The 14122-nt window shown below is 36.6% G+C and overlaps 1 protein-coding gene and 1 long non-coding RNA gene across 5 annotated transcripts in view; one reads left to right on the plus strand and one right to left on the minus strand.

Moving 5' to 3' along the window:
- The window catches only part of LOC309877855, a 637773-nt gene that overhangs the window by 129476 nt on the left and 494175 nt on the right, over nt 1-14122 (minus strand). The gene's annotated exons all lie outside the window — the stretch shown is intronic.
- The window catches only part of USP25 (ubiquitin specific peptidase 25), a 93433-nt gene that overhangs the window by 18830 nt on the left and 60481 nt on the right, over nt 1-14122 (plus strand). For 3 of the 4 annotated variants that reach the window (XM_082772232.1, XM_082772233.1, XM_082772234.1), the window contains exons 2-4: nt 2581-2658; nt 3737-3881; nt 13185-13308. In XM_082772232.1, the coding sequence (XP_082628358.1) occupies nt 2581-2658; nt 3737-3881; nt 13185-13308 (347 nt within the window). Of the gene's footprint in view, nt 1-2580; nt 2659-3736; nt 3882-13184; nt 13309-14122 lie in introns of those variants that run through there. The other variant, XM_082772235.1, reaches the window with a different exon arrangement.

The following is a 14122-nucleotide window of genomic DNA, read 5'->3' on the forward strand; positions in this document are numbered from 1 at the left end:
TGTTAGTTTCCATTTCAAGTGTCAACGTAAAACACTGATGAGGCGCAAGCCATTTAAATTATACTTAAAAAATTTTTTTTTCAGTTTCATTTTTATTTTTTCCTCCTCTTCCAGGAAGTGATACATACCGTTATCTTAAACCTCTGTGTGATTTGAAACAGCTCAATTAGAAATGAATGGCAGCTTGTCCACATGTAACCTGAAAGCCAGAAATGTCTGAATCAGGTGTCTGTGGCCCCAGAGCAGTTTAGCTGCCTGTAAGGTAATCGGGATAACTGTTAATTTTGCTCTCAATATCTGTCATTTGTAACTAGGATGTTTATGGATTCTCCGTGTTGTTTACTCCGTTACCAGTCAGCAATTCATGAGCTCAGTGCTTGAACTAATATATATATATGTTTATGCCTTATACATATATATATTTAAATATTTAAGTCATCTCTTGATGAGGACAGACCATCTCCGGGCCTGGGTCTGATCTGTGAATTGCCTGTCCTTGGGAAGGGGGCTTCAAACCACAGCTTTGCACCAGAATACTGAAATCTGGATGTCAGCTACAGAAGTCTAGGATGACATGGCACGGCTGTGCTCATAAATTAGCAGCCAATATTTTGAACTGCTGTGAGGTTGTTTGTTGGTAAACTGTCTCTTCTGCCTTTTCCCAGTCTCTGTGAGCAACAAATATCCTCCAGCCCTCTTTCATAGCCTTTCCAACTCTTGTGTGTATTGCGGAAGATACAGAAATTTGTTATAACTCAACATTGTAATTTATTTTACAACTATTTTCCATTTTAGTAACCGTCATGTTGGTAGCAAATAGAAAAAGAAATCAGTTCTGCTGCTGTGCACTGCCCTTGAATTGCTCCTTCCAGTTTTAATGCTGTTGTAATTACTTTTCCCAAATATTCTTTCTTCATCTTCTTTTTTTTTTTTTTTTTCTTTGCTTCTTGCCAGACCCAGGGACAGGAAAGTAACTTTACAGGGGAGACAAGTTCTGCTTTTCTGCTTTTGTACAGTGCTGTGAAATGTGTGGCGTAAACAAACAGGGGGACGAGGGGACAGGGGTAGAGCGGGATTTTGTTTGCCTGCATCCCTTTGCTTTCCTCATGCCACTAGCAGGGCTTTTAAAAAGGAAAAGAAGAAAAGCAAATTGGATTGTTAACAGTGTCCCTTAGGATCATAAGTGAAGGGAGGATTGTGTATGTAATTCATAAACATCCTGAACTATACGCCTTCTATTTCAACTTATTAGGGCATGAAGTAGTGCCTGCCAGGTTAATTTCACACTGGGGAATTCAGCATTCATGCAGCTCTTAATTTCCTCCTCTATACAAAGCTGTGATAAGGAGAGAATAAGGCTATTTGAATATTTGGTTCCAAATAATTCAGTCTAAAGAAAAGTATTTTAGAAGTGGTCGCAAGACAATAATTGTTGTTTTTTAATGGAATTTGGAGAGCAACATGAGAATGTTTTTTTGTCACTGATAGAAAACATGCTTTTTGTTGAGCAAACAAAACCCTGTGTTTTACAAAATCTTTTCTTTTATAGATGAAATTACTGTTTTGGGTTCAGGATGTGGTGGGCAAACAACAGAAAACGAAAAACCACTTGCAAATACCACCAAGCTTTTCTCCTTTCCCTGTCTTCCAAAGGAAGAATGGAATTGTTTAGTTTGGAACAATGGTCGATCCTCTGTGTTTTCATGGTTTTAATTGTTAGGATGCTTTTAATGGTTAAGTGAAGTTCAAGGATTATCCCAGCCTAGTGCCTATTTTTGCTTCTGTGATGTGATATCCGAACATGAGTGGAGGGAGTCAGCTGTTGGCTGTAAACAGGGGTGGGAACAGTTTTGTTTAAAAACAGCAAAACAAAAGCTCAAAATTCACATGAAGTGAATGTAGAAGAGCTGCTTAACCTCTTGCTCTTTCTAACTGCAAGCATTACTTGAAGCTCAGTCACGGACACTGACTGATTCTCAGTTTGTGAGAGTTGTTATCAGCTGGTCTTGGAAGGTAGTTAAGACAGATTCCCAATGTTTTGCTTTAGTCTTTTTCTTAAAAAGCAATACTTTTTATACTTTTATAGTATCTCTTTTAAAACACAGAGATATCCAGTGAAGATGAGTTTCTGTGTTTTGAGGTTTGAATGGCTGGGAACTGTGTATGTTAAGGAAATGCTGGGGTTGAGAGTAATTGGGAATTGAATAAATTGGTTTTGACGGGAGTTCAGTAAATTATTTCCCCTACTGCCACTGAAGACCAAGTTAGAATTTCATTTGTTTAGGAGGGCTAATTGTGGCTTTATGTAGGCCCTTTATACTGATGCTGTATAAGCTCGCTCATCATTCTTTTGTAAAAACAAACAAACCCCATCAAATTTGAGAATTAAAAGTGCTCAAGTTGCAGGAGCTAAACCAAACTTGGATAATACAGTCTCTCCCCCTTTAGTGGTACATAAAGCGTATACTTGGTGGTACATAAAACGTATAAGAGATGTTTGTAGAGAAGCATGCGCGTCAGTAGCAGTGGTTTTGCTGTAACTTGGCTCTTACCTTATTTTTCATCTGTTCGTGTTTTTAGCACCAGCAGACGTTTTTGAATCAGCTGAGGGAGATCACTGGTATCAATGACATCCAGGTACTACAACAGGCACTGAAGGTAAGGTGGATGTTGGGAAGTGTCCAACTTGTAGCTGAATGTGTACCTCCTGTCATTAACTGATTGTGAAAGCCATAGAACCGCATCCTTTCTTCACTTCTCTCCTTACCTATCTTGAATTATTTTTAGATGTATTTTAGGGGGAAAAAACTATTAATGATGGCTTGTTCACTTTAGAAGCAAGCCTGATCTGTTTTGATACCGAGATAAAAATTAATCTGGTGATCAAACATGAAAAGACAGGAATGGTATGACTTGCCTGGAAGGTAACCTTTGGCTCAAGTGTTTGATATACTTTGATGCTAGTACAGCTGCTTGACACCTGATGACTTAAGCTCTTTAATTGTTTTCTTATCAAGGTGTAGCAAAGTTTTCTAGCATGAACAGGTCCTGCTCAGCGTACAGAACAAAGAACTTCTGAATTTGTCACTCTTTGCTAACCTGGCATTGTTTCTCTGCTTCTGCAACCATCATAAATTCTTACACAGCTCAAGAGAGTTTTGATGCAAGTAAAGACCAGCAGATTTCTCTGTGATCTGTTTCCCGAAACAGATATAAATAAAAATCCACTGTATCCAACAAGCAGACCTTTTTAGTCACTTAAAAATAGAATATGAGCATTAAGTCAATTTAAACCATGTATATAGTTATTGCTTTTGATTGAGCTTAAGTCTTGTACACAACTGCCCTTCAAAAAACTGATACTTCTGGCCTTAAAATTGAAATGGTAGATTTTTGGAAGAATATGATTAACTGCTGTTGAAGTCTGTGAGAGTGGTCATTATGGAAGTTGATGGGTTGACCTACGCTACAGTATCTTTGTTTTTCTGTCATAGGTGGTGTTCTGTTGAAGAAAATTTTTATAAGCTGTTTTGTTTAGAAATCGTGAAATTTGCAGAATGCACAAGCTTGGAAATTTTATTTTCTTACCAGTAATTCACCTGAAAATATGATATGTCATTGATCTACTAAGTTGCTTGAAATGTTGTCCCTCATTGTTGACAAGAAAGTAAAAAAAAAAAAAAAAAGGGGGTGAGGGAAGTCTCACTTCTTGTGTTTGTTTGTTTGTTTGCTAAAGGACAGCAATGGTAATTTGGAGTTGGCTGTGGCTTTCCTCACTGCGAAGAATGCCAAGGTGCCCCAGCAAGAGGAGGCAACTTACTATCAGACAGCACTTCCTGGAAATGACAGATACATCAGTGTGGGCAGCCAGGCAGACACGAGTAGGTATTTTTTCATTTCATAAGATTAGTTTTAAGGCAAGGAAACTAAAAACTTGCCTGTAAGATGACTATTAATCTTGACTGATAATTCTTACTTAACAATTTTTAGAGTATCACTATCTTTATTTATTTCAACTTTTTTTTTTTTTTTTTTTTTTTAATTTAAGCTATCTTTTAAGTATTACCTTTAAATGTACTTATGGTACTTATGTACCTATCAGAGGGTGAGGATGAATAACTGGGTTTTCAGTCTTTTTTTTTTTTTTTTCCTTCTCCTTTCCCCTCCCTGTTACAGGATTTATTTGTGGGCTTTACAGTACATAACTAAAGGCAATAGCTGGATAGTCTGATAGTCAAAAAAAAATTTTTTTGAGAAGAGTCTATTAATGTGTTTCTTAATATGCTTAAGAGTAGCTTCTGCCTAAAAGAGGTGACTTTTCCAGAGGGACAGGTGAGAGGGTAGCATCTTGTAGTGAAAGAGTAGGTTTCAGTATGTGAAATTAATATTAAAGTATTTAATTTTAAACAATTTTACCTGGTTTATCAACTAGGTAAACTAGTCCCAAAAACTTACATTTCTCTGAGTCTCACAGATTGAATTACTTTGCTTAGGTGTATAGTTAGTTTTATGGAGAAAAAGTAAGGAAATAAACATTAAAGCAACCATACTTTTTGTGCACTGGTGATGAGGAAACTACTGACAAGAAAACTTTTGCTTTCTTCTGGTCCTGCATATTCAGTGTGTCTTGCAAATATGGAAATGAAATAAAATAAATAAGGGAAATAAAAAGAAATTAAAGAAAGTTTTGCTGATGGATTTTAAAAATTTGAGTTGCTTGATGCTGTCTTTCCTTTCCAAGATTCTAAACGTAGTCATCCAGTCTTTTTAGTTAAAATATATATTAATCTTTTGGCTATGTGTGATGTATATCTTTGTAGCTTTTATGAAGTTACTAGAATTACTTAGCTTCAGGCACAGCAGGATTTTTTCTTTTATTTCACTAATATTGGGTGGCAATATTTTAAAGAAGTTTATGTAGAACTCATTGTCAATTATACAGTTATCTTTTTGTCTCTGACACCTCAAAATAAACACCTTTTATTTTTATGTATTTACTTTTTTTAACTGGGTATGAGTTTATTCTCAACATCTCAGATCTGAAAACAGTGTTTTAATCGTCAGCATTATGAGCATCCTGTATAAAATACATTGTGCACTATTATTGGTTGAGGGTTGTATTAACCTTCTACTTTTAGAAAGAAAACACACACAAAAACCCACTACTTAGTTTTGTGACAAGAAATTGGCATTAAGTAAGTAGAGACTACTTTCTACGAACTTACAATGCTGTTGTTATCCAGTAATGAAGATCTACTGTGGCAGTGGAATAGTAAGCTGGATTCTCTTGCAATCTGTGTTTAATTAGATTTATTATATTAATCCCATTAATAGAAGTGTTTAGTTTTGGCATCATTTAATGTGCTATGCAACCTTATTGAAGATACAAGGTGAGAGGAAAGAGTCAAGCCTGCAGTGTCAATATTAACTGTGACTGATGATCAAACTGAAAAGAGCAATTCTTCAGTTGCAGATTCCAAGCTGGATTTCAAGATCTTCTCTTTTCTAGAGCACTGAAGGCAGACCTAAATTCTTTACAATTATATAGCACTCTAAGTCAGTAGTTAAGAAGTGCCAACTGTTGTTGAAACATTAGGCAGATGTTCTTGACAACTTTAATGTCTACTCAGCTCCTCATTGGCAAAAAAAATGAGAGCCCTTTGCCAACTTTTGCTGTTTCAGTTAGACTGAAAACCAGTTAGGAAATAAAGACATCTTGGCCAACTCTTCCTTATGTTGGAGGGACCCCAGGGCAAGAACTAAACATCTACAGCAAAGCAAAATCTGAACCAATCTGATCATAGAGCCCTCTCCTCCATCTGTAAGGCAGAGTTCCAGTAAAAGCTTCTTGCAAAATCCTGCAGTTCTCTCATTGTGATTTCCTTTTCCGCAATTATTTTGATTATGAATTTAAAAAACGCAATATGTTTAATGTGGACAAGTTTCATGACCCTTTGTTGGTAGGTTCTATCACATTAGGGAGTCTCATGAAAGACAGTGGATGAAGGGAGAAGAGAGTGGAAGCATGGATACAGCTGGGAAAATACTCGGTAATGATAGCTTCAGTCATCAGCTCTTCCTTCTCAAAACAATGCTATTACCACTTCTCATCATCCACGTGCAGTTGCTGACAGTACATGTATCTTGCCTTTCAGATTTGACCCTCTTTTCCTATCACACATAGGTGTAATTGCATGAAGATGATTATAACTCAGCCTTACTGTTTCTTACTGCTTAACTACGTGTGTGCATTTGGAGCCTAGGAAGTTATGAGTCACCTATGTTTGCAGTCCTACCAAGTTAGGACATTCAAACTGAGGATGATACAGGAACAGATAAATAACAGAACTGTCTTTTATAACCCACCCACCCATCCTCTCTTCCCCCTCCAAAAAAAAAAGGGGGGGGGGGGGATGGACAAACAAACATCAGCCACTTATCAAGACTTTTGAATGTATGCTAGGTGGGCTTGACTGATGGCATTTCTTTGAAAAGGTTACTTAGTTAAGGGGTGAAATAAAAGTGTATATAACAGGAAATCATGCCTTAACAATCAGTCTGGATTGTGATGCATTGGTTCTATCAATTATGACAGTGGTTGTTCAACAGTTTGCGCAAGTAAATAGTATTCAGTATGTTAGAAGATATAAAGAAGCCCATATCCTGCTGTTAGCAAATGTGGCATTTCCGCATTGGCAAAAAGTATACTAGAGCCTGCATAAAGGTTTTGTCTCTTTAAAATCAGACTGACTTGCACAGTCAGTATTACTCATGATACTTGCCTTTTTGCCTGTTCAAAACAGTATGTGCAAGCACCTGCAAGTACAGCGTTTTCACGTCAAGTGATGCATGCTTTATTTGATCCCTTTGCAAAGGTGGTACTACCCTTTTTTAAGATGTAATCTGTAGGCTGAAAGTGCTTAAATATTAGGGTTGCAATGTACAAGTGAAACTTTTTAATCTCAGATCACTTTAATGTTCTGCTTAGTTGCATAAATCCTAGGCACTGTATTTAAAGCAAAGCCAAAGTAGTAGCATAGTAGTAATTTACAATATTTTCAGTTTCTTGATAGCTCTAGAAACTTCTTAATTTTTAATTTATTTTTAACATTTGTTCAGTGTATTTTTATCTATGGTTGCACAGCAGAACTATTGCATTTCCAAGCATTTATCCCTTTGCCTTCTCATTATTTGAGAAACTCGCAGAACCCAGGGTTAAAGGAAGCAGCAGAATAAAGAGAAGACATGTACTTTAGAAAAAGTGTTGTCTTTGAATAAAATAGCTGTCAAGACAAATTCTCTCCCGTCCTTATTTTGAAAATTCAAGAATTCTGTCACAAAAACTGAATTATTAGTCTTTGGAATTGTGCGTTCCACAACCAAGACAAAAGACCTGAAGTCCTTTTATAAGGGCATACATAACTACAGTGTAGCTCTAGAATGCCACACACAGAGGCATCAAGTTGTAGAATTCATTTCTTCTGGGGATCTGACTTACATATCATCACGCTCCTAGAGTTTAGGTCCTTTGCAGAAGTTTCAAAAAGTCATTCAATCAACCCCTTCCAACAAGGCACTCCTAACTGCACCTAAACTTACGTTTATATAATCTATTTTTTAACAACTCTGTTCCAAAGACACTGAAAAGTTTATAGAGTAGCTTGTTTAGTGTTTCAATGATCTTAATTTTTGACTCGTAATGTCTTATTTAAATTCCTTTTGCTTCAGGTTAAGCCCTTTACTCTTTGGGATATCCCATTTGGAGATCAGTACAGTTCGTTCCTTTTGTCTGAGATGAAATATTGCATATCTGAAGATTGTGTATCATGATGTTCCCTCAGAGTTTTCTCAGCTCAAGAATAAAGAGCTTAAATTATTTCTAAGTCTTTGGCCATGTATTCTATACCTAGTGTCATTTTTTTCCTCTCTTCTGGATCCTCTCTAATTGTTCTGTGTTTTTCTTGATATGTAATACTGAAAAGAAGAACCAACGCCGCAGCTGAGGTGTTTTTTTTTTCCTTAAAAAAACAACCAACCAGCCAACCAAAAAAAAAAAAAAAAACACAAAACAATCCATAAACAAACCTAATCTATTTAAATGTCTGTGTCTTACTCTGTCGCTGTACCTCAGTGCAACACTTCAGATTTTCTTCAACACTATGATAATGTGAATTAAAAGTTGAATGTGGATCTGCTGTAGCTCTTAGATCCTTCTTGGCATGAGTCCTGGCCTGCACCATTCTGTAGCCATGCATTTTATTGTTTCTGTGAGCAGAATTTGACACTAGTTCCTTTTGTCACATTACCCAGCTTGGATATCACTAGGCCTCTTCATGATATTTCCTTCTATTTCAGTGATTATTTGTTTAATCTCTTATCCAGTTTCCTGGGAGTGTCTCCAGCTTGATATGGAAGGGTCTCTTCTTCAAAATGTCAGGATTCTTGTACCTTGAGGCTCTCCTTTCATCTTAGTAATTCACATGTTCCTTTATCCCTCCTTCCAGTCCTTGCCAGTGTGAGAATCATCATTTCAACATGCTATTATCCTTAGTCAGATAGTATGCATGGAGGGAACACCTGGGATTAGGAATTTACTGTGAGATGCTGGTGCCTCATATTTGTTAGCTATTTCGGTAATAGGCAGGTTTCATCAGAACTGTTTGGGTTGGCTAAGCACCTGCTGGTATGCTCCGTATTGTTTCCCCATCCAGGTTGAACTGAAATTGGCATATACACCCAAATAAATTCCTTAAATCTTCACTTGGGAGCCCAAGTCCATCACAATGTTTAACATTGCAGAATAGACCGTAGAAAACAGCATCTTGTTTAGGTCTGCTTGTCATAACTAAAAATAACGTAATCTCAACTTTTTTTATTATTCTTATAATGTTGATGTTTTGAAATTGGAGTCTTGCTGCTGGATTTCCATACTTGGCACCTGTCTGTTGAACCCAGCAGCCCTGCCCCTTCATTTTTCCCTCCCTGTGCCAGAAGTTGCATCACAGTGTTTGTTTATTGCTTGTCCCTGTGTTTAATTACTACTCCAGATCTTTCCCTCATGCTCAGTTTCCCAGCCTGCCTAAGCTTGAAGATTTTATTCTCTGCCTTGTCCTGGTACAAGTAACAAGTTGACAAGGCAATAATTACTTTGATGACTTAGGCAATTACTGAAGTAATTCCTAAGTAAACAAACTGATAAGAAAAGTATGTAAGAAAAGAAAGAAGATATATGAATGTATATATGTGTGTATTTATTACATATATTAATATATTTGTCACAAATTTCAACATACAACTAAAAGTTGCTTGTAAGATAATTACAAGTGGTATCAACCTCTGGACCTTATATACAAGAAGTGTGGATTATTATATAATAACATTGTGAAACAAAAACACTTCTGTTAGTAAAACAGCTTATTAATTCTGCATACCATCTTCGAATAAACATCATGAATGCACTAAGTCATACTGTTTGGATGGGCAATTTTTCCTTTCATAAAGATTGTTTTCAGAAGCAAACTTTTTTTATTTGCTTTGTAGTCACAGCTTAGTTAAGAACATGCATTTCTGAAGATTGTGATTTTTGATGAGTACCACCTTTGTAAGTATAAGCCACTGTGAACTAAAGTGTTCTTTGGCTTAAATGAGAGCCATATTGCAAAGTCAGGTGACTATAAATTTGGAATTTTTCCTTATACCTTTATGAAATAAAGGTTTATCTTCAGCTCTATCACAGTAAAGTTGCATGTATGTCTGATAAATACTTTGGATAGAAGTCAGCTTTTTTCAAGCTTACTCCTTGAACACAGAAATCAGTTGGTCAGATAGGAAACCTAAGTAGAACAGCAAACAAATTAATTCCACTGCTAGTTCTTATAGAATAGATACTGCCATTGGTTTGCATTACCACTACACACTTGAAATAAGTATTTAAAAATGCATGCTAAGATTGAATTTATTAATAACTATGTGAAATCAAAATGATTACACACATAAGTTAACTGCTGAAGATTGGACATCTTTCCACTACAAAAATTCCTGTATAAGAATTTACAAGACAAGGCTATTAAAGTAACAACAACAAACTTGCACAAATATCAGTTATTATAACTACGTTTCTATAATCTATGAGCAGCTGACAGGGTTTCAAACTATGCAGATATGTAAGCTGTTTTTTGAATTTTTTTTTTTTTTTTTTAATTTATATTACAAGAAGAGTTTAGTCTCAGACTGTTCCCCTTTTATTAGGACTTCTGCTGAGATCTCCTCTTTACACTTAGGATTCAAGCCTGAGCTGTGGCAGCTGAATGAGTTACTGTATCAGCAGAAATGCTGAAGAACATCTTAGACGTGCTCTAAGTACAGAAAACAAACTAAAATACATTAGCATAAATCCTCAAAACAATTTATTATACATTTGCTACAGATGAAGAGCTTACATGGAACGGTTTACCAGTGATCATCACATATTTCAAAGTTTATTTTTCTGACATAAGTTATCATAGGTAAAACCTGAGTGATATACATTAATTGCACTGATCACATGTGGTGGTAGTATCTGGTAGCAGGTCTGCACCATATTGTCCTTTTTTTGGTGCAAATAAGGAACAATGTGTATGCAAAAATGACATTTCTGAAGAGAGAATGTTACAATGCCTACTCTAATCCCTGCATGATAAAAGAAGCTATTCTGTTAACTTGCTTTTTGAAAGGAAGTCGAAGTCAAGGATTTGGAATTTTAATATTAAAATGATGTAATCACTGGTAATAAAGTTCTGAACACGTAGGGTGGTGCTATAGATTAATAAAGATTAAGGGTCTGGAAAGATGCAAAGAAATAATTTAATAAAAGTGTGAGTTGGATTTGACCTTGATATTCTGTGTTGGTTTGTGTAACAGTGGGAGCTTTTGTTCAAAGCGTGATTTTCAGCTATGAATCGTTTTCTGGAAAATACTCCCCATCTAACTTTCTTCTTTATCATTTTATGAGTTTTATCTCTCTACCCTTAAAAGAGACTAGCTAAAGGAATCTTCCCCTCTTTAAGTAGTTGGTCAGAGTAATCTCATACTTTACCGGCAGCATGTATAACCATAAATGCAATGGATAGAGGCTTGTTTCATGTTCAGTTGAGACCACTATCTTTACTTTCAGAAAAACAGGTCCTCTCCAGTGGATCAGAGGTGTTTGTGCAGGACTACCTGTGAGTGGGTAGAAAATACAACACAAGCAATGCATTTTAGAGCATAATAGGCAGTATGTGTAGTAACAGGATACTATCACTGCTGTGACCCTTATTCCCTTGCTCCTGTTGTAGAACAAAGCCATCCTTGTATGTGACCCAGGCTGAGGTATTATTTTAGCCTGAATTACATTGTTCTCAACATGACAGTGTGTATATCAAAAGTCCTGTGGGTGTGGCTGCTGACAGTTCTTGTAATTACTGTACGACTTTTGACGGAGAAATTCAGGCATCCAGAGCTGAAGTATCCTTTTGCCACACTTGAAAATCTGAGCTGACTGTGAAAAACATAATAATTAAATGATGAAGTGCTGCTTTTGTGGTCATAGTGTCTTCTCATACTTTCAAATCATGACAGATTTCAGAGTTCGTTTTGCAGGTAAGAGTGCTCCCATTAGAAGCTCACTGGGGGAAGAAAGGCCTTAGCTGAAAACTAATTCTTGAAGATGCTGGTGTTAATGGAAAAGTTCCTTTTTCAACTTCTCTTTAGTTTCAGCTTTCTGTGAGGACGAGCCGTTCCCTTTTCTGTTAACACATAGTTATGGCAATGATTTTTGTATCACGAGTTCATTGTGAGAAGCATCAGAAACATCAGACAAGTAAGCCCAGGGAAACAGTGTAAGTTATCTTTACAGTGGGTTAGCCCATCCAGGAGAAAAGTTGGAATCTAAACAGAGAAGCTCTTTGGGAATGAGTTCATCTCTTTTTGTGAGAAGTCAAGTTTGAATTTGTTTCTTTTCCTACTGGAGCCTTTTAATGTCTAACATGCAAACCCCAGGCTGGAGAGTAATCCCTTCCGTAGCTCTTTGGGTAAACTTTGGCCTTTGAGGAGACAGAAGGAAACGCTCCGTGTGTGTGTGTGTATCTGCCATTGCTCTTGAAAGTCACTTTTGCACCTTCCTTCTCTTCCTGTCTGGCTGACTTGCAAATTGAGATTTTTGGCCCTTGAAATCACAATGACCAATGACCTTGTTTTTTCTAAAGGCCTCATACAGCTGACAGGCTTTCCTGTCGGCCCTGACTTTTCTGGGAAGTGGGTCAGAGCCCACCTGGGGAATGCCTGGTTTAGTGTGGTGTACAGTGAATGATAGCAGTCCTTTTTATTCAGGAGGGGGAGAGCGAGCAGTTGCCACGCTCAGGAAACAGGGAGATATGCAGAGGATGTTAGGATCTGATTCTTTAGATAATCAGGACTGGAGAGGAAGTAAGAATAGCATTGTTTTCATGTTATTACCTGGTTAGTATCCCATCCAGCATTTCCTACTTGTCCAAGTATGAATCCTTATTTTGACTTCACTATTCACTTTCTTAATTTTCCTGTTGAGAGGGAATACTTTCAGCAGACAGAAATTTAAGTATGTTCAGACAATGAATACACAGACAGAATGCAAAAAGAATCATGTTAAGAAAGGAACTCTCCCACATGCGATGAAACTGTGTAAAAGTTCCCATGTACAGAAACACTTGTTGAATTTGGGGCTTCTACCTGTATTTTGGGAAAGCTCAACACACATTCTTCCATGAGAAGGAAAAAATAACTGTGCTCAGTTCAGGTACCGTATTTAAGGGAAGGTTGTTTCCTCCTCACATACCCTGGAAGCAATGGTAGCTGAAGTAATACACTTAGGTGCATTTCTTTGAAAGGGCTTTCAGAAACAACAGATGTTTAAACTTACCCCATAGCTTTGTGATACTTAGGACCATGGGGAGCAAGGAAGAGTGCTGGCTGTCATATCTTAACAAGGGCAAGCTGCTGAGGTTTTATTTGGCTTCGAGATGGAAGGGAGCAGTTAGCACAGTTAGTTGTTGGAAGAGAGCAAGCCACAAGAGGGATGGACTCGAATGCAGGTTAGAAATCCTTGGGGGTTCTGTCTCCTCTACAGTAAGACTTGCCTTTCCTTCTGTTTCACTTTTAATTTTGAGAAAGATAGTTTTGCTTTTCAGATGTGATTGATCTCACTGGAGATGATAAAGATGATCTTCAGAGGGCAATTGCCTTGAGTTTGGAGGAATCAAACAGGGCATTCAGGGAGACTGGAATAACAGATGAGGAACAAGCCATTAGCAGGTAAACAAACAACTTATATAAAGCAGAAATTAAAGAGTTGGAGATTGGCCTGTATTGCATTTTATTACTTAATTTTAATTTAACAAAGAATAACTTGTTTGTTTTCACTTGTGCTACTTATATGCCTGGCTTCAGGATGTTGCTTTAATATATTGTATGTTCTACACTGGAAAATAGTCTGTTATGTGTGGGCTAGGAGTTAATAGTATGTTTCATGTTGATGTATTTGTTTAAATGTTGAGGAAGTGGAAAGAGATAGAGGATATATGGTCATATTTAAATAGGACCTAAAATTAAAAGTTTCTCTTTTGTATCAAGTAAAAAGCAATGAAATTAAAAGCTTAAAAATTATCTATCCTGTTTATTTTTACACTTCTCATTTTATAGTAACATTTTCTTACCTCTGTGATAAGGCTGAGACTGGGGGAGGGGGTGGTGATGCTATGACTTGAGTATACTAAGAGCAGCTGCTATATTTTAGCTGATTAAGTATGTTATTAACATATTTAATGAGTAGGATTTATAAACATTGCTTGAAGTTAACTTCTTGGTTTAAAATTTTACGAACTTAACTTCCACAGCTTGGGGGTGATAAGAGTCTGTAAGTTAACCTTGATCAGATTTTACAATACCTTTCTATAGTGCATATTTATATGTAAATATAAATACAATTAAGAAATATTTGAAATATATTTATATTTGAAATATAAATATAATTAAGAAATATTTGCAATAAGCCTGGGTGTAGAGCTGTGTGGGAGTGGTTTTGCTTTTTTCATCTTTGGCTGTCCTTGTTCTGGGGAAGAATGGCAAT

Source organism: Aythya marila, assembly GCF_965140915.1.
Source record: "Aythya marila genome assembly, chromosome: 1".
Lineage (NCBI taxonomy): Eukaryota > Metazoa > Chordata > Aves > Anseriformes > Anatidae > Aythya > Aythya marila.